Source organism: Salminus brasiliensis, chromosome 25 (assembly GCF_030463535.1).
Source record: "Salminus brasiliensis chromosome 25, fSalBra1.hap2, whole genome shotgun sequence".
Lineage (NCBI taxonomy): Eukaryota > Metazoa > Chordata > Actinopteri > Characiformes > Bryconidae > Salminus > Salminus brasiliensis.
The window spans coordinates 24,032,550-24,059,918 of NC_132902.1; the positions used below are offsets into that span (position 1 = coordinate 24,032,550).

At 42.6% G+C, this 27,369-nt stretch overlaps 1 protein-coding gene across 2 annotated transcripts in view; it reads right to left on the reverse strand.

Moving 5' to 3' along the window:
* Nucleotides 1–27,369, reverse strand: part of myo1ea (myosin IEa) — a 93,022-nt gene that overhangs the window by 17,436 nt on the left and 48,217 nt on the right. For both annotated transcript variants that reach the window (XM_072671044.1, XM_072671043.1), the window contains exons 6-19: nucleotides 26,032–26,121; nucleotides 23,131–23,262; nucleotides 20,682–20,816; nucleotides 18,862–18,994; nucleotides 14,919–15,115; nucleotides 13,259–13,339; nucleotides 11,822–11,908; nucleotides 11,643–11,729; nucleotides 10,196–10,363; nucleotides 8,221–8,306; nucleotides 6,513–6,594; nucleotides 6,134–6,240; nucleotides 4,439–4,537; nucleotides 1,841–1,985 (exon numbers count right to left, since the gene is read on the reverse strand). In XM_072671044.1, coding sequence (XP_072527145.1) covers nucleotides 1,841–1,985; nucleotides 4,439–4,537; nucleotides 6,134–6,240; nucleotides 6,513–6,594; nucleotides 8,221–8,306; nucleotides 10,196–10,363; nucleotides 11,643–11,729; nucleotides 11,822–11,908; nucleotides 13,259–13,339; nucleotides 14,919–15,115; nucleotides 18,862–18,994; nucleotides 20,682–20,816; nucleotides 23,131–23,262; nucleotides 26,032–26,121 — 1,629 coding nt within the window. The remainder of the gene's footprint in view (nucleotides 1–1,840; nucleotides 1,986–4,438; nucleotides 4,538–6,133; nucleotides 6,241–6,512; nucleotides 6,595–8,220; nucleotides 8,307–10,195; nucleotides 10,364–11,642; nucleotides 11,730–11,821; nucleotides 11,909–13,258; nucleotides 13,340–14,918; nucleotides 15,116–18,861; nucleotides 18,995–20,681; nucleotides 20,817–23,130; nucleotides 23,263–26,031; nucleotides 26,122–27,369) is intronic.

Genomic DNA, 27,369 nt, shown 5'->3' on the forward strand with positions numbered 1-27,369 from the left:
TGTAGTCGAGATCTCATTACTGTGTGTATGTGTGTGTGTGTATGTGTGTGTGTGTGTGTGTGGGGGGGGGGGTCTGTTTTACAAGAGTGTGAGTGTGTTAAGCTTATGAACCAGCTTGTTGAAATTTAGGTTGAGTAAGGACATATTAATGATGCTCTGCATCCATGAACCTTGTATCTCCAAAACAGCAGCTTTACAGAAGTAGATATAATTCATTATTAGTCATTTTGGAGCATTTCTATTGGTCAAAAACATTTACACAACTGCCAGATTCACCAAAAAGTGAAAATTACAAAATGGACTTTGGAGGGCAGCTGAAGTATATTGTTAGCTGAAGCCTATTATTATATACAAGTATATACCAATAAGAAATAATAGTATATACAGAATCTATTCTAACTGTGTGTGTGTGTTCAAGTTTCTAAATACAATATGTTTGTGGACACCCCTTCTAATTAACACATTCAGCTACTTTCAGCTGCACCCATTGTTCACGCAGATGTGCAAATACACAGCTTGTCTAGTCCCTGTAGAGAAGCACTGCCAATAGAGTAGGACTCTCTGAAGCAGATAAACATTGATGACCCTATTGACACCATGCTGCCTAAAGCCAGATGTGGGCTAGAGGGGTATAAAGCCCCCCAGCATTGAGCTGTGGAGCAGTTGAAGAACTGTGTTCTCTGGAATGATGGATGGTTGGTGCTCCATCCAGTACTTTTGGGATGAGTTTCATCCAACATCCTGACCTCACTAGCACTTCTGACGCTGACTCCAATCAAATCCTCGCAGCAATGCTCCTTCTCCAAAATCTAGTAGAAAGCCTTCTTCCCTGGACAGTAGAGATAGTTACTCCAACAAAAGCAGGATCAGCTCTTTTTATTATCCTTGATTTTGGAAGAAACTATGAACAATGAATGAGCAGGTGTCCCAATACTTTTGTCCAAGTGGTGTATATTCCTATTCATGTGTTTTTCTGTTGAGACTGAGAGGTTCTGACACTACAGAATGCGAAAATCATGAAAATGCAACATCGTCAGTGAAGGATCACGTTATTAATACGGAAAATAAGAGGGAACAGCAGAAATATCGGCCACCCCGGGTTCAGCTGACAGAGGTTCCCCACGTACAGCATTTACAGAAACAATATAAAAAATACTTACACACAACTTTACATTCACTGAGACTCATCAACAAGGCCTGATTCAGACTGTGTGAGCCTGTGTGTGTGTATATACATTAGTGTGTGCATCTAAATGTCAACACTGATCTCACACACACAAGCCACAAGCAGAGCTTTCATACAGAGCATGAATGGAAAAGAAGCCCAGGCTGCTTCTGCACAGCCAGGCGACTGTGTGGAGTCCATGAAGGGATGTTGACTCTACACTGCTGCTCCTGTAGGCACACACCCATATTCAGGTTTATTAATGCCTTATAAGAAGCTTTTGGTTGTAGATCTTCTCAAAGCTCATATTTTAACCCTTTCAGGTCTAGAATGATCATTTTCCTATGCTATTTCAAAAGTAATTACAATTAATTATTAGTTATTTCCACAATTAGTTAAATATGTATTTAAATGTGTTTGTATTGACAGGTTTAAACCTAGCCAAAACAATAAAATATCATAAAAAATGTGATATTTTAAGTTTAAAATGATTTTTTTGGTCATTGTTTTCAATTATTAATAATTAGACAAACTGTAAGAAGACTATTTACACACACAGTGGGGGATGCAGGAGGCTAAACAGGGTCACTGCACAGGGGAGGACCTTAGGACATACCTGAGACAGCAAGATATGTGTTTGTTTACTTTGCCTGTGGACTGAAATAGTGGTCATACCGACTCCGGTGCTTTAATGAAGAGTTTGGTGCGGCCCAGCTGAAACTGGTCCTGGTCCATGTTGACGGAGCGGAGGAGGTGCAAGACTCCCTGCTTCTCATCTCCGGTCCAGGTTGGCCACGATTCCTTGGTCAAGATAGCATACCTGGGGACAGAGCGAGGAGAAGGGATCAGATCAAACCAAGCACACTATGTGTCAAAAGTTTGTGGACACTCTTTCTAAAAAGTCTGTGTATTCTATTCATAACAGTGTGGGGTTTTTTCTTTCTTACAACTTAACTACAAGATTCAGCTGACAGAGAACACGCTGTGGTTAAAATGCAAACAGGCCCAGTTCAGTGACGAGCCTACCAGCCTGAACACAATCCAGCCTTTCATGGCTGCACACATAAATGCCTCCAGTGCCTATAGCTCTTTTCGCCCAGAGCAGAGCCACCAATAAAAAGACACTGTTGTCTCTGTGTGTGTGTGTGTGTGTGTGTGTGTGTGTATATGCGTGTGTATGCATGCATGTGAGGTTGTGTGTGTTTGGGGTGTGCACGTCTAAGGGAAAGCAAATATCAGTAGGGTGGAGGAAAAGTGTGTGTGTGTGTGTGTGTGTGTCTCAGGAGGTCCAGGAGATGCCAGCAGACAATAACAGAACAGCAGGAGAAAGCAGCCACTCCTACAGCTCTCAGTACTGTTGACAAAACCCCTGGATAGAAAAGAACCCAGCGGGGGATTCAAGACCACCAAGTAGCCACATTCAAAACATATACGGACAAAAGTATTGGGACACCTGCTTGTTCATTGTTCCTTCTGAAATCAAGGGTATTACAAATAGTTTATCCTGCTTTTGTTGGGAGTAACTTTCTCTACTTTCCAGAGAAGAAGGTTTTCTCCTAGATTTTGGAGGAGCATTGCTGTGAGAATTTGACTGCATCCAGCATCAAGAGCCATAGTGAAGCCTTAGGAGACTTAAGATGATCACCACCTCACTTCATCATCCCACACAACAGTACTGCATGGAGCTCCACCATCCATCATTCCAGAGAACACAGTTCTTCCACTGCTCCACAGATCAATGCTGGGGGGCTTTATACCCCTCTAGCCCACGCCTGGTATTAGGCAGCATGGTGCTGCTAGGTTCATGATATTTATCTGCTCCAGAGAGAGTCCTATTCTATTGGCAGTACTTCTCTGCAAAGGGTGCAACTTAGAATAGCTAAATGCATTCATTAGAAGGGGTGTCCACAAACATTTGGACAGCGTATTTAGTATGAGAAAGATTTCCACACACATAAGCAGCTTTATTGAGATGTATGGATGTATCTTTAACTGTATTACCACTCTTTACTGTAGTCATTATTATTTTACTGAATTATTAGAGCTAAATAATAAAGATATAACACCATTAATGAAGCACATTTGTATTTTTTATTTAAGGTTAAACAGAGAGAATGAGACTAAAAGAACGGGAACCTTCTGGATCTATTGTAAACTAACTTTAGCTGACAATAGGAGAAGTAAAAGCCACCATTACTCTCATAATGGAAGGACGGAAAGAGGAAGTGTTGATAATACACCTGCACAAAACACACCATTTGGTTTCTCCCTCACACACACACACACACACACACACACACACACACACACACACACACACACACACACACACACTATTTATCAAATGCAGGATTCACACAGGCTTCCTCTTCCCCCTCTTTTCATAGATACACTCCATGTCCAAATGTTTGTGGACACACCTTCTAATGAACAAATTCCGCTACTTTACTTAACTTTACTTTAAGTTGCATCCATTGCTTGTCTAATTCCTGTAGAGGCGGTAGAGTGATATTACAGGATTTTACACTAATATGACTCGGGTTAATGTAAAACTTCAATGTGAAATAACCCCCCCCCCCACACACACACACATACACACACATGTGCAATTAAATACTAATTGTATACTATCGTTATTGCTTTTTTACTTCTATTATTTATATTGTGTATATAGTGTAATTTAGTGTCTCGCTGTCCCTTTTCTGCTGTGACACTGATAATATCCCCACTGTGGGACTAATAAATCTTACACTGCAATGACAGCAATGATAGGTGCTATGCGTCCTATTACAGGTCAGTGGAGCATTAACATGATTTTAAAGCTGCTATTTTAAGGTAAACATTCTGCATAACGCTGCTTTAACCACAGAAAAGGACTACGCATAATCCACTTAGGGCCTTCTTCAGTAGGATAAATTGGATCATGTGAAATATTGCTGACCCAGATATTGTGGTGCTGACTGAAGCCTGGCTAAAATGATCTGCTGTGACCGATGCAGAAATTGCCTTCACTGATTATTATTATGAATCTGTACAGCGTTGACAGGAATGCAAAGGGGCGGTGGTTTGGCCATCTACCCTAGATCCACTGTCCAAGTGAAAACTCAAACTTGCATTATTATCTATTATCTAATCCCTGCTTTCTGTGTGTGTGTGTGTGTGTGTGTGTGTGTGTGTTCGGCTACACTGTAAATGAGCGTCACCCTCACTGTACTCAGAGGTTAAATACAGGTTGTTTGTTGTGGAGTGTGGAGGGTTGTTTTTTCGTTTTACCTGTTCAGGAACTTGCGGAAGACCCTCCTGTAAGCGTATCCAGCTCGTCTTACTCTGATATTCTCCTTCAGGCCAAGATACTCCACCTGGTGCTTCACTCTGTGATGATGAGAGAGAGGAAGAGGGGATTAAGCCCATTATATTTGCAGCGGAGACACATAAAATGTTAATAGGCTATACATGTCCAAATGTTTGTGGACGCCCCATTCTTTACTTTTGTAAGTTGAACTCACTGTTGACACAGATGTGCAGATGCACACACACAGCTTACCTAGTCACTACAGAGAAGTACTGCCAATAGAATAGGACTCTCTGCAGGAGATAACATCAACCTATCAATCGGTACTATGCATAATGCCAGGCGTGGGCTAGAAGGGTGTTAAGCCCCCAGCAATGAGCTGTGGAGCGGTGGAAGAGCTGTGTTCTCTGGAATGATGGATGGTGGTGCTCCATCCAGTACTTTTGGGATGAGTTGGGGATGAGGTGGGGTGCTCACTGATGAATGCAGAGACAGTTACTCCAACAAACACCCTGTCCCAAGACTTTCGTCCATACATATTATCCACACTACAGCACACTCCTATAGCTGTCTCTCATCACCAAACCTAATGAGCTGCTGTAATTCCTGCATGTTTTTAGACAAGAGAACAATTAAACCTCGGGCTGTTTTTCAGGCCGTGAGGCATTAAATAGTTCCGCCATCACAGCTCAGCCATTCTCAGTCAGGTCCTGCACATGCAGAAGGCCAAGTGCTAATTACACAGCCCAGCGTGAGTGTGTGCTCACAACAGGAAGAACAAGAACAATACAGCAGGATTCCCCCCCACATAGGAACAGTCCGTACCGACAGCACCGGAGAAATGAACGAGCAGGAAGGGACAAACAAAAAAGGCAAAATAAAGGCTGGGACATTCCAGAAGCAGCCAACAGGCCTGACCGAGTCGGGCTTTCTGGACACACAGCAGCCTGTGTAAGAGGTATTCTGCAGAGTATTCAGTGCAGAGGCTTTAGTTTATGCTTCTAGTTTGGAATACAAAACAACACACACGTCACACGGGAATACTAGGTCATGATTTGGGGTCTGAAATGAAGCTAAATTTAAATGCTTGACCTCTGTGTGAAGCGAAGAGACATAAAAAAAAGATGTCATCACTGTCAGAACAAAAACCCTTCTCTTAAACATCCGTAAAGTCTAAATCCCGGAAAAGTAGTAACTTAATTTAATTTAATTTGAAGTTTTCATGTATTTGGTGTGTTAATCATTAAATGCTGTGGTTTAAAATTATGTTCAAAAGTGAAGAAAGACAGCTGATGAGATTATCCTCCCTAGCCACCCCTACTGTACATTAGGGCTGCATGATACTGGACATAAATGACATCAATGAAGTCAATGGAAGCCAATGCAAGTCATTTTGGAGCATTTCTATTGGTCCATTCATCAACGATTAAATATGACTGTCAAATAATAATAATAATAATAATAATAATAATATTAAAAAATAATAATAATAGTGTGAACAATAACATTATTTTGGCAGTTAATTGCAATTGTTCATGTCTAGTTGCCAAGCTGAGATTTGCTAAAGAAGCTCACAAACTTGAATACTTGACAGTATTTGGTCTACTGTGTAGAATCTAGTGTATAAGATGAACACTCCTTATAAGGTAAGCAGTGTATAAGCAGAGTGTGTTCACCTGCTCTCCTCCCAGTCTTTGGGCTTCTTGGTCTCGTTGGGTTTGATACAGCGGATGTAGTGAGGAGTGCACTTCATCAGTGTGCTCACCAGATCATTGGCTTGTTTCTGAGAGAGAGAGAGAGAGAGAGAGAGAGAGAGAGAGGTGTGACTGATGGTGACAGACTGAGGACAGGAGCCCTGTGTAGTTTATCAGTGCCATCAGCACAGAGGCGCATTAAAACACCACCACAGTGAAAGGGCCTTTCAGCATGCGCACGCACACACACACACACACAGATCTGGAGGACTGTTAGACACAGGAGGCCATCACATGAGGCTTAAATACACACACACACACACACACACACACTTTTATGCAACCTCACACTTCAGCACACCTTGATTTTACTGCCCGCTGTAGTGGGTCGACCTTTCTTCTCAGCGTTCAGGTTATCTGGGAACAGGGCCCGGATGAAAGCTCTGCAGAGAGACAGAGAGAGAGAGTGAGATAGCAGTGTTTGCTTCTTGTTTGCCTTAAAAAGGTGCAGTGTTTAATGTTTGAGCTTAAATGATGCATTTGATCTGATCTCCTCTCAGACTGGAACCTGCTCAGCCGTTCTCTTAAACCCTGTAAACCACGCCTCAGACTCTGGCAGCACTGGGCAGCCCCTTTAGTGACCGGCTGCTTCACCCCAAATGTGTGAAGGAGGGGTATCGCAGGTCCTTCCTTTCTGCTGCCGTCAGACTCCACAACCAGCACTGCTCCCAGCGGACCACATACACACACACTTAACTACACACACATGTTCAGGGAACAGAGATTCCTCAATGTGAAAATACAATGTATTATTATAACACACACACACATATATATATATATATATATATATATATATATATATATATATATATATATATATATATATATATATATATATATATATACATATATACAGAGAGAGAGATAAAGTGTATATTTTGCTCAGGTTTCATGTCTCTGTGTGTGTGTGTGTGTGTGTGTGTGTGTGTGTGTGTGTGTTGGAGTTAAGGGACTGGCCCGTAGTTTGAATAGCTGTGGTTTTCTGCCCGTTCCTCTCTGGTCCTCCTCAGTGAGTCGTTTTCACTGAGCTGGAGTTCAGAGCAGTAAATGCTGTATTATAGAGCTCATGCACATCACAGTACAGTACTGAGGAATTCAGGCCCGCTCCAACCCATGACGTCTCAGCGCCAGCCAGAATGTAGCACACATGTGAGCATTCCAGAGGACTGAGGTGTGTGAGAGAGTGTGTGTGTGTCTGTGTGTGTCTGTGGGGACCGCTTTCAGCCTAAGAATGTAGCTGGAATGGATTTCAGAAATACCAGTCTGGATCCAGAAAACCCAAATATGTTTTATTATTGCTCGACAAATCTATTTCTAAAATCCAGATCCTGGAGATCCTTCAGCCTCCTCTGATCTGATGATCAGTTATGTTAGGATGAGAAGATGAACAACTGATCTCTTTTCCTGAGCTGCTGCTCCCAAAGCAACGGCACTGGGCAACCAACGCTCTCAGAGGAGAGGCACCCGTACCAGTGTACCCGGCACTGATGCACCAACCAGCAGATGCCAGTGCCGGCCAGCACTGCACTGGAGTGATGTGGGGAGAAAGTGCCATCCACCCACCCTGGAGAGAGCATGCATAATTGTGCTCTCTCAGGGTCCCGGCTGCTGATGGCTAGTACTAGGACCGAGACCGGTCATAGTGACAGCGCCTTAATCTGCTGGACCACTCCCTGTTTTTTAATATGTGGGTGATGGGTGATGTCCAACAGGTGAGTACAGAATTGACATAGTTGTTCTGCAGGTCATTATAAATGTATAAATTATAAATTCTCTTCATCATTCAATTTCTAATATTATTTATTTATATAATATTCTCCTCTGTGCTACAAACCCTCCCACATTCACAGTCCTGCAAACTCTCCCCAGCTAGCCACACTATCGATAAACTTATTTACATACATTACAACAAGAGTCTGCACAGTCAGTGCAGGAGAAATGGCTATTCATGCTGAACTGGTGGCTGATGGGTAAAGAGGCTGACTGGCCTTAGGGCCTTTACTCACATTTCACTGCTCTGCATCAGCTCGATCAGGTCTGTAAACAGGACATCTCTGTTCCTCTCACAGAAACCCTCAGCGTCATAGGACACCTAGAAACAGAACACACACACACAGGCCTGTTTTTATAGCTACCCATATGAAATATTATTATTATTAATATTAATAACAACAACAAGTCACGTATGCATTACATACTACATGTGCACACATCTACATCTAAATATATGTGTTACTGTATATACTGTATATACACTACCCTTTCTGACAAATGCATTCAGCTACTTTCCACTACGTTGCACCCAGTTGCCGACACAAATGTGCAAACACACACACACACACACACACACACACACAGCTTGTCTAGCCCCTATAGAGAAGAAGTCCTGCTAATAGAATAGGACTTTCTGGAGCAGATACACATCAACCTATTGGCACCTTGCTGCCTTACGCCAGGCGTGGGCTAGAGTGGTATAACGCCCCCAGCATTGAGCTGTGGAGCAGTGGAATGATTGATGGTGGTGCTCCATTCAGTACTTTTTGGTTGAGTTGGGGATGATGAGGTGAGGTGGTGATCATCCAACATCCTGACCTCACTAACATTCTTGTTGCTTAATGCAATCAAATCCTCACAGCAATGATTCTCCAAAATTTTGTAGAAAGCCTTGTTCCCTGGGCAGTAGAAACAGTTACTCCAACAAAAGCAGGAGAAACTTCAAAAAAAAAAAGAATTTTTTGGAAAAAAAACAATGAACGATCAGATGTCCCAATACTTTTGTCATACTTTTTTGTAGTGTATGTATATGTATATAAACGTGTGTTTTGTAAAAAGAAACACTTTTTTGCTCAGAAATAGCTAAAAATGCACACACACATATATGCACAGTCCAACCAAAGCCCATGTGCCATGTCATCACAACACAGTGCATTGTGACCTTTCTGCTGCAGCGGGGAATGTAGGGAAATGCTGTGTGAAGTCAGCATGAAGCATTTCCTTCTTCACAGAGGACTATGAAGACCAGTGAGTTGTTATGAGTGCGTAAGGAAGTACAGTCACTCTGACGCATCATGCAATCATTAATATGAGTCTATGGTGAGTAGAATAAGGGTTATTATATTGTTATATTGGGTGGGGGTGGAGGTGGGGTTCTGTGTGCGATTCTTGATCTGGTCGCAGGAAAGACGCTGTGTGTTATCTGTGGAATGCAGTTATTATAATTCTAATCGGACTGAGGGCATCATGCAGGCCCTCGCTCACCCTCCCTCCCTCCCTCCCTCACTACATGCCTCATTAAACAGGGGATATGTGGAGAGGAGAGGGGTCTCAACACACACAAAGACACATACACACACACTCATACACTCCAGTGAATCCAGAATCAGTATCAGAGGTAAACTATGTGGAAGAAAAGAGGGGAAACAAAGACAACCAGAGAGAAACAAACAGAAAACACTGGAAAGTCTGACTGGAGCTGGATCTGATGAATCTAGGAAGGTATCATATTTTAAGTGACTGTATCCGGTATGAATCTACAGTGTGTGTAGTGACTGTATCCGGTATGAATCTGCAGTGTGTGTAGTTTTTACAGTCTGACTATATTAATTGTGGAGTGATTGTAATCCAGTATGAATCTACAGTGTGTGTAGTGACTGTATCCGGTATGAATCTGCAGTGTGTGTAGTTTTTACAGTCTGACTATATTAATAGTGGAGTGATTGTAATCCAGTATGAATCTACAGTGTGTGTAGTGACTGTATCCGGTATGAATCTGCAGTGTGTGTAATTTTCACAGTCTTAGTATATTAATTGTGGAGTGATTGTAATCCAGTATGAATCTACAGTGTGTTTAATATGAAACCAATCAAATCCCACACATTACAGTAGAACACCTTCTCTGCTAAAACTAGTCCAGCTCCAGTTAGGCTGCTAGCAGAAGGAGGAGCTCTGGGACGTAGGATAGTCAGGCCCTGCTGCTCTGACCTTTCCAGCGTAATGGTGGATTATGAAGCCTTGGTTCCAGCTGTTGAAGTGCTCATGGTTGTTGATCTGCATTCTCAGTTTCTGCAGCATGGTCTGGTCCGCACCCTCCCCCTTCGCATGCATCGTAGCACACACATCATCCAGGATGCTCATGATGCCTGGAGGATTCTGTAAAAATGAAACAAGAACTTCAAGTTAAGGCATTTATGTACATGTAAATCAGCCAGAACAATAGTACCACCTGCCTAATACTGAGTAAGACCCACTTGTGCCACCACAACAGTTGGAGGCGTGGACTCCACAAGACCTCTGAAGGTGTCCTGTGGTATCTGGCACCCAGTCGTTAGCAGCAGAGCCTCCTTTAAGTCCTGTAAGTTGTGAGGCATGGCCTCCATTAGCTTCAGTGAGCAGCTTAGGAGCGCATGAGCCTATTGCTGGTTCACCAGTTGTTGGAGCACTTTTGGTGGGCACTGACCACTGCATACTAGAAAAACACACAAGACCTGCCTTGGAGATGTTCTGACCCAGTTGTCTAGAACTTTACAGGTTGGTTCTTGTCAAAGTGGCTCAGATTCTTATGCTTATGCTTGTCCATTTGTTATTCTTCAACACCTCACCTTCAAGAACTGACTGTTCGCTTGCGGCCTAATATTTCCACCCCTTGACAGGAGCCACTGTAGTTGTAGTGGTGTTAATGTTACGGCTGATTGGTGTATATCATAATCAGTCTACCTTGCCCACCCTGTTAAATGAAAACAGGGCATCCGGACTTACCACAGAGCTCTCGGATTTCTGTCGGCTCAGGAAGGATTCACAGATGAACTGATCTTGGTATGAAAAAAAAAATTAAAAATTGCTGCTCGCATCACTCATACCACCACCTCATATCGTTCACACACACACAGCTGGCCTCCAGCTGCCTGTGCTGAATACAAGCATGTGTGAGTGGAGTGTGTATGTGAGTTCTGCTCGGTACTGAACCACCATCTCTGTTCCTCAGTTGAGAGGATCCAGGCCGATCTGTAGCCACAGTAGCAGCCCTGAGCAAAACGAACAGCCCAAAACCTGCCCTCATAAATCCAGTGCATAAATTTCTCACAGTCTACTGTTAATGTTCAGCAGGCTAGCTTCCCCAGAAAAGCCACCAGGAGCTTCTCCTGGAGCCAGACTCTGCTGCCAGACTGCTGCAGCTGCTTTGGGGCTTCTCCTGCAGTGGAGTTCATGGATAAACCTCTACATGGGACGGACTAATCGAATTAGGAGGCACATTAGCTTGTTTGAGGCTATTGCACAGCCATACTTCATGGGAGAAAAGAAGGCAGGCCTGTGTGGCTGGAGATGCATCAATTTGGCACGCTGTTGAGTTTTACTGGTGGTGTAAAACGCTGTTAGGAGGACTCGGCTCATATTCTGCCAGCGGGCAACCAAATTCACCGTCAGGACTTACTATTTTACTCTCAATCAGGTCACAGACGATCTTGTTGTTGAAGTATTCAATGGGAGTCCATCGGATTCCTTCCTGCACATACTCGTCCTAAAACAGGGACACAGGAGATGGTGAGATAGCGGACCCCTCGCTCTCTTTTTTAACAGTAAACAACATGGTCATAAATAAGAACACGGTACCTGTTCGGCTTTCAGTGTAAGCTCAATGAAGATCTGCTGCAGTTTCTCATTCACGAAGTTGATGCAGAACTGTTCAAATCCATTTTTCTAAAAAAAAAAACACACAAAAACAAATTCTTTAGAGTTTCTCTAATGCGTACACTTATATTGACAAAAGTATTGGGACACCTGCTCTGCTTCTGAAATCAAGGCTATTAAAAAGAGCCGATCCTGCTTTTGTTGAAGTATCTGTCTCTTCTGTCCACAGGAGAAGACTTTCTACTAGATTTTGGAGGAGCACTGCTGTGAGGATTTGATTGCATTCAGCGACAAGAGCGTTTAGTGAGATCAAGAGGTTCAGTGATCACCACCATACCTCACCCCAAACTACTCAAGCCCAAAAGATGGAGCAACACCTTCCATCATTACAGAGAACACAGTTCTTCCACTGCTCCACAGCTCAGTGCTGCTGGGGGGCTTTATACCCCTCTAGCTCACGCCTGGCATTAGGCAGCATGGCGCCAATAGGGTCATCAATGTTTATCTGCTCTAGAGAGTCCTATTCTATTGGCAGTACTATGTAGTATATGTGGAGTATGTTTGTGAATTTGCACATCTGTGTCAACAATGGATGCAGCTTAAAGTAAAGTACCTTAATGCATTAATTACAAGTGATGTCCACGAATATTGTATTTAAAAGGCATAATTAAATGGATGCCTATCATTTGTTTTTACAAAAGTTCTGTTCTTGCAGTAGAAATATCGTGGGTAAAATATTACTATGGAAAAAAAAATATTTATTATATTAGTACTATATTAGTACTTGAGTAAAATGAGAAAATACACTTGCTTTAAACTGTTTTCTTAAAAGTACTGCAAGTTATTACAGCTATCATATTATTATTATGTGCAGCCTTATCTGCTGAATCATCAACATCTGAGTCAAACACAGAATCTGCAACGATTCATTCTTCACGCAACTAATTATAACACAGCAAATGTGAAAACAGAAGAAACGTAAACAGCGTGCCGAATGCAGGACATGCTTAAGCATCAAAAGCTCTGGCAGGCAAATAGCTTGGATACAATGACTTTAATGAATAGGTTTAGGAGAACTCTCTCATCCCATCATTTGTAAACCAAGTGGAGCATGCAGATTAATTACCCGAGTGCTAAACAAGTACGTAATCAGATTAGCGAGACTCATTAAGACCATTATTTGTCTGAAGCAAAAGATTCAGACTATCCGGAACCAATCCAGACAATTAAAGATTAGTCCCCCAGCATACACTCTATTACATAATGACAGGCTAAGAATATCACATTAGCACTGAAGCAAATGAGCCTTTTAATGGAGTTGGTTATAATCTTCTGAAATTAATAGATTGAGCATTGTAGAATTTAGCTGAACAAAGCAATTAAAAATAATATTCACATATTCAGAACAATAAAATATACCTGGAATATCTCAAATCCATAGATATCCAGCACACCGATATTCAGCTCCTGATGATCCTTCACCATGGCTTTATTGATTGACTGGCAAAGAAAAGAATTTACTATTAGAATAGGAAAAATGTAAAGCCCGTTGGACAAATAGACAGACAGACAGATGGACAGACCAAGGGACAGGTGGCTGGATGGGTGAATAGACACATTGGCAGACAGACAGATGGTTTAACAGACAGACAGACAGACGGACGGAGGAGTGGACAGACAGACAGGAAGATGGACAGACTGATGGACTGATAAACAAACAGCTTGACAGATGGACAGAGAGGCAGACAGAGAGACGGGTGGGTAGACCGACAGACTGACAGTAAGACAAATTTACAGGAGGGTAGACAGATGGGTGGGTAGATGGGACGACAGACAGATTGGAGGGCAGGCAAGCGAGCGGGCAGGTGGGTTGATAGATTAGACTGCAGACAGATGGACGAACGGGTGGGTAGATGGGGCCACAGACAGAATGATGGACTGATAGACAGAAAGATAGAGAAAGATGGAAAGACAGACGGGTGGGTAAATGAGATAACAGACGGACAGACGGATGGGTGGGTAGATAGTGGGATAGACAGGCAAACAAATGGACAGACAGACAGATGGACTGATAGACAGATGGATGGATGGGTAGCTAGTGGGATAGACAGGCAGACAAATGGACAGATAGACAGACAGATGGGTGGGTAGATAGTGGGATAGACAGGCAGACTAATGGACTGATAGACAGACGGATGGACAGATAGACAGACAGATGGGTGGGTAGATAGTGGGATAGACAGGCAGACTAATGGACTGATAGACAGATGGGTGGGTAGATAGTGGGATAGACAGGCAGACTAATGGACTGATAGACAGACAGATGGGTGGGTAGATAGTGGGATAGACGGGCAGACTAATGGACTGATAGACAGACAGATGGGTGGGTAGATAGTGGGATAGACAGGCAGACTAATGAACTGATAGACAGACGGATGGACTGACAGACAGACGGATGGATGGGTAGATAGTGGGATAGACAGGCAGACAAATGCACTGATAGACAGATGGATGAGTGGGTAGATAGTGGGATAGATAGGCAGACAGATGGACAGACAGACAGATGGACAGACAGACAGATGGATGGATGGGTAGATAGTGGGATAGACAGGCAGACAAATGGACAGATAGACAGACAGATGGGTGGGTAGATAGTGGGATAGATAGGCAGACAGATGGACAGACAGACAGATGGACAGACAGACAGATGGACAGACTGATAGACAGATGGATGGATGGGTAGATAGTGGGATAGACAGGCAGACAAATGCAATGATAGTGTGGGTGGGTGGGTGGGTGGGCAGATGAGACGACACACAGACAGACAGACATACGGACAGGTGGGTAGATGGGACAACACAGACAGACAGACGGACGAACAGACAGACAGACTGATAGAAAGACAGCTTTACAGATGGACAGATGGACAGGAGGGTAGAAAGGATGTCAGACAGATGGACAGCTATGGACAGGTAGATGATAGACAGAATAACAGACCGACGGACAGCTGGATGGACAGACAGACAGATAGATGGAGGTGTGGGTGGTTAAAGATACTTCACAGCATGGTAGCACCTACCTCTACCAGGAAGTCAAAGACGCGGGAATGCAGAGCTTTGGAGAGAGCGTCCCGTGTGAAACACGCCTGCTCCACATTCAGGGTCACGTCTATAGACTCCGACTTCCCTCCCCATCGGCCGTCCATCTTACGACTGGTCAGTTTCTCCTTCAGCCGCATCTGGTCAATGCCCAGCAGGAAGGCGGGGAAGGCCAGGACTGTGAAGAGAAGAGGGGGAGATTATTAATATTAGGACTAATAATTCTGTCATTTCTGTAGGCCCATTTTCCTACCAGACCTACAAGAAAAAGCCTCTCCAAGATGGAAAAAGTGCTGCACATCACACAGCATCACTGGACCAGACCTGATTTCACCGGCCTTGCTCACAAAGTCTTTTTATAGACACAGCTAAAATGTTCCATGACAGTCCACAGAATAAGGTGGAGCGGATCTTTAAGAGGACGACCCAGTCTGTGGAGTCACTTCACCACAACAAAGGCTCGTCTCTGATGCACTGAGGAACAAACTGACTGGTTACGAGCCCGTTCTTCTGCTTGTCTCTAAGGCATCGCTCCCTGCCTCTTTGCTGAGTCACTGTCCTAAGAAGGGAAACAGCTCGCACTCTGCCCTTATAGGCTAGCTCATGGGAAAAGAGGGTGTGGCTATAGCGTACCAAGGCCCAGATCGGAGAGGAGCAGCTACCAAACCATCCCAACATCATTGGACCGTATCTGGACCCCACCCTGGCTCTGCCCGGACAGTGTGTCATTGTGTCCTGTTAGCCTGTGTGTGTGTACACTATGTGTCCAAAAGTTTGTGGACACTTCTAATGAATGCATTCAGCTACTTTAAGTCGCACCCATTGCTGATACACAGTCCCTTAAGTACGGCCAATAGAATAGGACTATCTGGAGCAGATAAATAAACACGAACCCTTTAGGCACCATGCTGCCTAATGCCAGTCTTGGGCTAGAGAGGTACAGTGCCCCTGCATCATGCTGCTCCATCCAATACTTTTAGAATGAGTTGGGGAGTCCTAACTTCACTAACACTCTTGTTGCTGAATGCAATCAAATCAAATCTTCACAGCAATGCCCCTCCAAACTCTAGCAGAAAGCCTTCTTCCTTGGACATTAGAGACAGTTACTCCAACAAAAGCAGGATCAACTCTTTAATACCTTTGATGTTGGAAGAAACAGTGAAAGAGGATGTGTCCCAATACTTTTGTCCATATAGTGTATGTAACCTTTGTATGCCTCGCTCATTCTCAGGTCTTTCTTTGTTCTTGTTTCCGGTATCCAGTTTCCCCAAGTCTTGCTTCCCATGTCTATTGTTTCCTTGCAGGGTCGCCTTTGTGCTGAATTTACGTCCACGCACCTCCAACACCTGCTTTGTTCCACTGTAGACATGACCAGGGCTCCAAATCAGATCTCAGGATCATGCTGATGTTCCACTGACTGTAACAGGGAGGACGGCGTCTCGGCCATTCCATTCGGAGCCATTCGGCTGCTGGTACTGCACTATGGAGCTTTGGTGGTGGAGCTGCAGGTGGAGAACCTCTCTCCAGAACTGCTGCTGTCATATTAATTAGTGTAAAATCATGTAGTATTACACTACCGCTTCAGCCCACATGCTGCTCTACATTCAGATGCTGCTTCTGTGTCTCTCAGCTTGTCCAAAAATGCATGTGTACAGCTGTCAATGAGGTGGCGCTCAGAGCGTGAAGTGAATTACACTCCTCAACTGTAGGGGGAGCCCATGAGCACAAAAATACCCATTCTCACATAATGCTGCTTTAAATCTAGTAGATGTGCTGTATCTGCACCCAGTATACTAATATTACATCTCCCAGTATTAAACAACCCCCAAACTGCATATTTATTCAATGTTAAGTCAAGTAAAACATATAAAACATCTAATAAATGGTGAATAACTACTTAAACCTCTTAAATAAGAAAATCATTCCCTCTCCGTCCACCATAAGAATGACCAAAGCCTCATCAGCTGCCCAAGTGAACGTGCGAAAGCCATTGGCAGCAGTCAGGAAGCGGACCTTGGTGGTGGGGACGGGGGAGGAGGTGGGGGTTCAGGAAACACACAGATTAGGCTGTCAGCAGTGTGGGGTCTGCTCCCGGCACAGCAGAGCTTTGTGCCACCGCGGCCAGCCCCTGCTCAGCCCCGGCTCAAATCGTTAAGTCTGGGACAGAGGGATGATAGAGAGAGGTGGAGAGAGAAAAACAGGCGAGCTCAGGGTGGACCTGAGGGAGAGAGAACTGGAAGGGTGGGCTGGCGCAACAGGAAGTTCCACATTTCTTGGGGTAATTTTAGGCTGTGACGTAACCGAGCCAGACGCAGTAACGCAGCTTCATTTTCTGGGGTAATTCAGCGTGGCCGAGCCCGCCCGGCTGCAGCCCTGCGTTAACACAATGAACATCTAGCACAGAGAGAGAGCGAGAGAGCGAGTGGGGAAAAAAGGCCAACAGGGGAAGAGAGAGCAGACAGGCTGAAAAAAAACAGTGTTCCCTCCACTGAGGGCAGCTGAGGACACTGGAGAGGACCCAGAAAAGCCACACAAAAAAAAGGCTTCACACTTCGACAGAGAGATGATGATCGCAGTGCTGCGGTCAGTAATAGGGATCATACATCATTTAGTTCTGACCACACGATCTGATTGGTTGAAAGGCGCTCTACCCACATTGTTATATCTGATTTATGATTTTTTCCCCCCCATATCTTAATTATTCAACTGACTGACAACAATAGTGGTTTTACTGTAAGCTGCTAGGTTCTATATAGTACTGAAAAAGGTTCCTTTTTTACTTTGAACAGCAGCAGAACCCTTTTTGGTGCGATATATCATTATCATTGTAAAAAAAAAAAAAAAGCTTATTTACAGAACCATCTACACTGTTAAAAGAACGGAGGAACATTTGGAGGTTCTTTGATTTGGAAATGTGAAGGAACCTCTCAAGATGCTTTAAGTAAAAGGTTGAAGAAAGGTTTAAAGAAAGGTTCGTAGAGGAACCCATCCTTAAGGACAAAAGCCTTTTCAAAGAGCCAAGGTTAAAAAGGACATGGTTCTTGAGGAACTTTGAAGGCTCTTCAGTTTGAAACTGTTGAGGAACCTTTTAAGGTGCTTTAAGGAAAAGGGTAAAGGAAGGTTCTTAGAGGAACCCATCCTTAAGGACGAAAGCCTTTGCATAGAGCCAAGGTTAAAAAGGACATGATCCTTGAGGAACTTCAGAGGTTCTTCAGTTTGAAACTGTTGAGGAACCTCTTAAGGTGCTTTAAGGAACTATTAATTGTTTTTTTAGAAGAAGAAGGTTCCTTGAAGAACATCCAAAGGGTTCTCAAAGATTTTGCCCGTTTAACAGTGAGCGAGATACATTCAAGACGTTCCTCATAGTTGGGCTTCCAAATATAGCCGGCTAAATATCCTCGAAGACTCTTACTTCAAATGGGTTCTTTGAGGAACCAGATTTCACACCGAGGAATCCCTCTTAGACCACTGAGGAACGTTTGAGTTCTTTAAGGGAAAGGACCTAGAGTTTTTTTTTTTACAGTGTACAAGAGGTTTTCCCATTTGTAAGGAACCATTTAACCACACAAAGAACAAATTAGCCATTCAAAGGGTTCTATGTGTAGGCATGGTCTCTACTGAACCACCGGTAAATAAAGAACCTTTGAAGAACTGTGTTTTAGGGGTGTATTACTGCACTGTATTATTCTGCTGATCATCAGCTGCTCAATAAAAGCAACAGTTACTTTACGTTAAGCTGCTGGAACTATTTCTTTCAGCAAAAGAAAGCACTGTCTTTAAAAACAACTGGACAACTGGAGTTTTCCCAGCCACATCACATCAATCTCCATCCGCAAATAAGACCATAACAAACCCGTGGTGTGAATCAGCACTCTTGCTCACTCCCTTGTGTTCCACTGCTACCAGCGGGCGAACGCTACTCACACTCCTCGCTCTCCACCGCTGCGTAGTTTCCAGCCTCTCTGAAGCTGATGTTGCCCAGGTGAAGAACTCCAGCCACAATCTGCAGCACCATGGTGCGGTCCTCCCTCGAGATGCCAATCACGTCCATAGCATGCTAAAGAGGAGAGGAGGGGGGAGAGAGAGAGAGAGAGAGAGAGAGAGAGGGAGTTTACATCAGAGCCTGTGATGTAGTCTGTAGTCACACGCCACTGCCGTTTCCCAGCCCATGTCCTCTAATTACTCCTGCTGTGGCTTCAGTGGTAAACAAAAACAGGTGTCCACTACGAAGTGGAAATAGAAAGAGCATGAGGGAAGAATGAGGTCAACAAGGAAAAAAATAACAAGGAAGAAAGTTAAAAAAACAAAACAAAACAAAGAAAGCTAGCAGGAAAGAAATACATAAAGTTATTAAGAAATTAAACAAGAAAGTTATATGCAAAAAGCATGATGGATAGACAGAAAGATAGCACAAAATAAGACGTCTAGAAAGAAAAGAAAGAAAGCTAACATCAAAGATAGAGAGAAAGCTACTTAAAAAACTTGAAAGAAGTCTAGCAAGAAAGATAGAAAGAAATTAAAGCTTGCAAGCAATAAGAAAGCTAGCAACACAGAAAACTAGCAAGAAGAAAAGTCAGCAAGATAGAAATTAAGAAAACTAACAATTAAAACTAGCAAGCAAGAAGGAAAGCTAGTAAGAAAGCTAGCAACTAAGGGCTAGCACAAAATAAATCTGGAAAGAAATTGAGAAAAAAATAGCAAGAAAGCAAACAACAAAGAAAGACAGAAAGCTAATTAACAAAAACCTGTTAAGTAGCAAATAATACAGAAAGTTATCTAGCAAGAAAACTAGCAACACAGAAATCTTGTAAAAAAGAAAGAAAGCTAGCAAAACAATAAGAACACTAGCAAACGACGGAAAACTAGTAAAAAAAGCTAGCAACTAAGAAATAATGAAAGCAAACAAGCAAGAAATGTAAAAAACTAGCACAAAATAATAAGTCCAGAAAAAAAAAGAAATGAAGAAATGAAGAAAGAAAGCTAGCAAGAAAGATAATATCATGATAGACAGAAAGCTATGTAACAAAAACTTCTGGTCTGGCAAGAAAATACAAATACTAGCAAGCAAGAAGAAAACTAGCAAGAAAGCTAACAAAGCTAGACAGAAAGCTACTTAAAAAAAAACTTAAAAAAGGAAGTGTAGCAAGAAAGGAAGCTAGCAACAACTAGTAACAGAAAACTAGCAAGAACTTAAGAAAGAGGTCTAGCAAGAAAGCAAGCTTGTATAAAGGAAATTAAGAAAACTAGCTAACTAGCTAGAAAACAAAAAAGCTACTTAACATAAATTTCTAGAAAAAAAAAGAAAACTAGTAAGAAATGTATTTATGCTTGCAAGAAAGAAAAAAGCTGGCAATCAATAATAAAAAGCTAGCATGAAAAACACAGCAAGCTACTTAATAGAAAAGGTCTAGCAAAAGCAAGCTAGCTAGAAAACTTGCAACACAGAAAGCTCACGAGAAAGAAATAAAGAAAGAAAAAACTAGCAAAACAATAAGAACGCTAGCAAACAAGAAGGAAAGATAGTAAGAAAACTAGCAACTACGAAATGAAGAAAGCTCTCAAGACAGGAAGCAAGACAGACAGACCGCCGGCAAGAAGGCCAGCAAGCAGCAACAGGCGAGTCTGAAACAGAGGCACGTGTCGCAGCAGCTAACCCACTTCTGCTGAAGCTCTGAGAAAGACGCTCATCCTCACGTCTGAGAAAAAGATGGAGAGAGAAATACCGCCCGGCCCGAGTGTCTCACCAGAGTCTCCTGGAAGTCGCTCTTGTCATTGATGTCATCCACCTTGTAGGATCCGGACTGGTTGAGGTAGGAGTAGTAGTCCAGGTTGGTGATTCCAAGACTGCTCTTCTGATCTCCACTCGCCCCCTCGATCAACTGCACAGAGACACAGAACCTCCGGTACAGTGCTTTCAACACGGGCCCAGTCAGCATCCAGGCCCAGTGCCCTCATCCCCTTTAAATTACCATGGTGAATTCAGCTTATCCACTCGGTCCTCACACATTTCTCACGGTTCTAGATTACTGTTCTAGAATAAACGTCCCCATTCACGCTGTCTCTATCCAGAAATACCCCCCCACACACATACATATTGTACTGTGAGTGTTCTCCCTAATTTCCTACTACCTAGAACGTCCCTCTCCATTCATAATGTCCAGGAGTGATGTCCGCATCCCTGAGGTTCTAGAATGTCCTCCTCTGTTCTATTATTATTATACTCTGTTCACATTATTCTAGAAATTTCTGTTCTAGAACACTGTTCTACAGTAGTATCCCACATTTCTCACTGTTCTAGAGTACTCACCCCACTTCACACTCATACTGTGCTAGATTTTGTTCTAGAATGTTCTCTCTATTTCTCACTGTTCTAGAGTACTCACCCCATTTCACCCTGTTCTAGATGCTTTTCTTTATTCCTACTGTTTGATGTTCTCTCCTTTGAACACTGTTCTAGAGTACTCACCCCATTTCCTACTGTTCTAGATGCTCTCCTTTACTCATGCTGTTCTAGAGTACTCATCCCATTTCATACTGTTCTAGAGTACTCATCCCATTTCATACTGTTCTAGACTTTGTTCTAGAATGTTCTCTCCTTTCTCACTTTTCTATAATACTCACCCCATTTCATCCTGTTCTAGATGCTCTTCTTTATTCATACTGTTCTAGGATGTTCTCTCCTTTGAACACTTTTCTGGAGTACTCACCCCATTTCATACTGTTCTAGATGTTTTAGACGCTCTCCTTTATTCATACTGTTCTAGATGTTGTAAATGTTCACCCTATTCTTGTTCTCCTAGTGTTCTCTGCATGCATGTTGTTCTAGAATGTAACCTTAATTCACAATGCCCACGTTCTCCATTAACACAGTTCTAAAAAGTTCTTCCACATTTCTCACTGCTCTAGAATAACCCCATTTGCTCTAGTCACACTGTTCTAGAAATGTTCTCCCAAATGCTTTACCATTCTAGCATGTTCTCCCCAATTCATACTATTCTAGACTCTCATTCATTCACATTGTTCTAGGTTATTTCCCTATTCATGCTGTTTCAAAATGTTCTCTTTCATTCATACTGTTCTAAAATGTTTTTACATTTTACAGTTCTAGAATGTTCTCCCACATTTCTCACTGCTCTAGAATGCTTACCCCGTGTCACATTGTTCTCCCATATGTCTCACCATTCTAGAGTGTTCTCCCAAAGTCATACCATTCTAGGCTCTCATTCATTCACATCATTTCTAGTTTTTTCCCCATTCATGCTGTTCCAAAATGTTCTCCTCCATTCATTATGTTCTAGAACGCTCTTTTTCTCCCAGATTTCTCAACGTTCTAGAGCACTCATTCCATTTCATACTGTTCTAGAATGTTATCCCACATTTCTCACTATTCTAAAATATATTTCATATCACTTCAGAAAGTTTTCCTCTAGTCACAATGTTCTAGAGTGTTCTCCCAAATTCATACTATTCTAGACTCTCAATCATTCACATTGTTCTACAGTTTGTTCCCCCATTCATGCTGTTCCAAAATGTTCTCCTCCATTCATTTTATTCTAGAACGCTTTTTCTCCCAGAGTTCTCACTGTTCTAGAATATTTATTCCATTTCATACTGTTCTAGAAAGTTCTCCAGCATTTCTCACTATTCTAAAATATATTTCATATCACTTCAGAAAGTTTTCCTCTAGTCACAATGTTCTAGAGTGTTCTGCCAAATTCAGACTGTTCTAGACTCTACAGTTTTTTTTCCTATTCATGCGGTTCTCTTCCATTCATTGTTCTAGAATGTTCTTCTCATGCAGTTCTAACTTAACCCTGGTAAATCCGCTGTGATGAGTGTCTGGTGGCTTATTGCTTTCTGTTAGTTCTAGACTATATTTGATATCAAACAAACGTCCAGGTGCTTTTCAGAGCTCAGGCTCATTTAGTCTAATTGTAACTCTTCTGATCCAAGAAAAAGAGGCAGAACAGACGTATGGAGGTCTCGCTACGACACGACCAGACCGCCGGTTTCTCCTCCAAAGAGCTGAAGAAATAACAGAGCACCAACTCTGCGCCTGAGTCCAGAGCCGGACCGTCCTGCTGTGGGTTTCACCGTGTCTGCTCTACCCTGTCTCCTCTGGCGCTGCAGACAGGCGTCGTGGACAGGGGGTGGGGGTAGTCTAAACTCAGGTCTCCGGGGTCTGGCTCTCACCTGGTAGAAGATGTGGAAGCTTCTCTCTCCCGGGTTCCTCGTAACCACGCGAGATTTTTCCAGCAGGAAGTTGGAGATTTTCCCGCCATCTGGTTCACCGCCGGAGCTGAACTGAATCTCAAAGTATTTCCCCTGCAGGAGGAGGAGTGCAGCGTTTAAACACACACACACACACACACACACACACACACACACACACACACACACACACACACGTTCACCAACAAAACCATCTGCTTGATGTGGAAGCGGACCTGTGTGCATTTTTGTCTAGAATGCCCCCCCTCCCCCATTCACAGTGTTCTAGAGTACTCCCCCCACTTCACACTCATCCTGTTCTAGATTTTGTTCTAGAATGTTCTCTCCATTTCACCCTGTTCTAGATGCTCTTCTTTATTCATACTGTTCTAGAACGTTCTCTCCATTTCTCACTGTTCTTGTGCTAGAACATTCACCTGTGTCCACACCGTAGACAGAGACATAGAACACACTACTATAGTTTGGAACGTCATGTTCTCCCACATCACCAATAGGGCATAGGTTCACCAATTTGTCCGCCCCCCCATTTATTTCCCTAGAACGTTCTCCTTCATTCACTCATTCTCAAGTTTCAGAATGCTTTCCCCATTAGTAGTGTTCTAGATTGTTCTATTACGCTGTTCTTTCCTATACTAATACTACCCTAGAATGTTCTCCTTGTTCACACTGAACTGGTGTTCTCTCTATTCATGCCGTTCTAGAATGTTTTCCTCCATTTACACTGTTCTAGAATGTTTTCTCACTGTTTTAGTGTTCTTTCCATTTTAAAATAATCTAGAATGTTCTTCTCCAATCAAATTGTTCTAGAGTGTTCCCCTATTCTTGCAAGTCTATGCCATTCCAGAATGTTCTCCTTCATTCATACTGTTCTAAAAAGGTTCTATCACTGTTGTAGTGTTCTTTCCTTTTCATACTGTTCTAGATTGTTCTTCTTCATTCATACTGTTCATAGTGTTCACCCATTCTTGCAAGTCTATGCCGTTCCGAAATGTTCTTCTTTATTCATACTGTTCTAAACATGTTCTCTCACTGTTTAAGTGTTTTCATTTTAATACGGTTCTAGATTGTTCTTCTCCATTCATACTGTTCTAAAAATGTTCTCTCACAGTGTTAGTGTTATTTTCTTTTCATACTGTTCTAGAATGTTTTTCACCAATCAAATTGTTCAAGAGTGTTCTCCCATTCTCGCAAGTCTATGCCATTCCAGAATGTTCTCCTTCATTCATATTGTTCTAGAATGTTCTCTGTATTCCACACTGTTCTAAAACGTCTTTCTCCATTGAAATGGTTCTGGAGTTTTGCTCTATTCATTCTATTCCAGAATGTTCTCCTCTGTTCCCACTGTTCTAGAACGTTACACTACAGTTCTTACTGTTCTACAGTCTTCTTCACATTTCACACTGTTCTAAAATGTTCTCCATTCATGTACTTCTAAACTGTTCTCCCCATTTCATAATTTCCTAATGTTCTAAAATCTAAGCTGCTCTAAAACATTGTACTACGTTCTCCCTTATTCACAATGTTCTAGATTGTTCCCCCATCTGGTTGGTGAATTGGTGAATGCTGAGCTAGTGTACTGGCCTTGAGGTTGCCCCGGTTCCGGCACAGCATGCACAAGGTTCTCAAACACTGTTTGGGCTTTAAACATGCCACCAATGTGGCCACTCCCCCTCCACAGCAGAACTACACCAAAACAAGGCTGACCCCACAGAGGCTGTGGGAAACCACAACTGTTCTGGTGTAACATGCACTATATTGACAAAAGTATTGGGACACACCTTTTAAATCAGTGAATCCAGGTGTCTTAATCAGTCCCATTGCCACAGGTGTATAAAATCAAGTCCCTAGCCCTGCAGTCTGCCTTTCTTCCACACATCAGTGAAAGAACGGGAGGTTCTGAAGAGCTCAATGAACTCCAGCGTGGTTCTGTATGTAATAGGAGACACCGCTGCACCAACAACAACAAGTCAGCTGGTGAAATTTAGATCTTCCCTCCTAGATCTTCCTCCATCAGCTGTGAGTGGTGTTATTATTGAACAGTGGAAGAGTTTAGGAGGAACAGCTCACAGAGAGCAGCTCAGTGTCCACAGAGTGTCTGTCAGACCACGTAAAGTTACAGAGCGGGGTCAGGGCCGAGTGCTGAGCTCAGAGCAGAGTGCAGAAAAGCCTCCAACTGACTCAGTAACTGCAGCAGAGCTCCAGACCTGCTGCTGCTGCTGGTAGAGCTTAGAGCAAAGGAGGACCAGCTCCATATTAATACAGCCTATGGGTTTAGAATGGAGTGTCACAAAAGCTTTCCCAATACTCCTCAGGCAGCACACATGTACACTGATCCACCTCTATGGAGTCTCTATGGCTTTACAGTAACGGGCTGTATTCCTCTCCTCGTCTTTCAGTATACAGTAAATACCCCCTGGCAGAGTGACGTCTACCCATGCTCATATATCACACTGGCCTCTGGAGACTCATCCTGGATTCACTTTCTCCTTCTTGCCCTTCCTTTGTTCTACCCCTCAGCTTTCACCAGGCCTGGCTTCAGGATCACAACGCAGCCAGAAGGCGACAAGCATAGCTAATAACATAACTTCTAATGAGCTCTCAGCTCTCTCTTCTCTACTTCCACTGCACTCAAGTTCTCTCCCATTTCTCTCTCTTTCACTCCATCTGTGCCTCTCTCCCACTCTCTCTCTCCCTCTCTTCTTTGTTTTCGCTGGAAGTTCCTCCTGTTTTCTTTGGTCCCTAAAGTAGCTCTGGAAGCTGCTCAGCAATATGCAGAGGATGAGATCCGGTGGACCGCATGACTTGGGGCGTCCTATTTCTCCAGAAAGCAAAGCCCTGGCAAGTAGTGGAGCTGGTGCTTACGAATCGGCTGGAGTTGTTGTTCCTCAGCGTCTTGGCGTTTCCGAAAGCCTCCAGGAGAGGGTTGGACTGCAGGATGATGTCTTTGACATGCTGTGGAGAGAGAATTGGGAGAGAGAGAGGGGCAATGATGAGAAAAAGGTGTAATTGCATAAGACCTGTATGCACAGTTCAGTACAGTCTGCATATTTTGCACGTTTGCTTAATACCTTAATACCTTACTGCTCCATATTAATATAATATATATTAATATGTGTGTGTAATATATATATATATATATATATATATATATATATATATATATATATATATATATATATATATATACACACACACACACACACACACACACACACCTAGTTTACACATTATTATTTATTATTCATATATAGTATATTCATATGGAGCATATAAATTACCCCATATCATGACAAGGTATATATATATATATATATATATATATATATATATATATATATATATATATACACACACATATATATACATACACACACACTTTCCTGCGTTCCTACCCCAAAATAAAATAAGAAACATGTATATATCTTATCTCAGTGTTGTTGGACAAAACCTCACACCTCTGCAGTGGTAACTTTACAGGACAATGAAGATTATTCTTATATTTAATGTATAATATTTACACACACACACAAATGACAAAGATTCCCATTTTGTTGGACCTGCAGCTCAGTTGTTCTTGGTTGTCCTACAAAATCCTCAGGACATTTCTGTACTAAAAATGTATGAAAACATGAACAAATGCACACACACACACACACACACACACACACACACACACACACACATTCCAAGCAGATCTGTTGCCTGGATTGCATTATCTGTGTTAAACCATCTGCAGATCAGGAGCACATGCACTTTGAATCAGCATTTTGAAAGCAGACAGTAGTTACACCTCTTTCACTATGCCTAGACTTTGCATGGTAACATTTCTGAGAGGCCAGTAAACTCACTGAACTGCCCTGTTAAAAAGGCCCAGACCAAAAATCTAGAGATTAAACTGTAGGTCAGAATCCTATTTACTTCAGACTTAACACTCACTCACTAACCAGCTTCATTTATCAAACTGTACCTTAAATGAACGTGGAAGATTACTTGGTTACAAACAATGGCCTTAGTAACGTTATTATGTTAGCTATAGGGACAAATGTATTGGGACACCTCATTTATTATTTCTTCTGAAATCAGTGGTATTCTAGTAGATTGTGGAGGAGCATTGTTGTGAGGATTTGATTGCATTCAACAACAACAGTGTTAGTGACATTTACATTTTACATTTAAGGCTTTTAGCAGATGTGCTTTGCT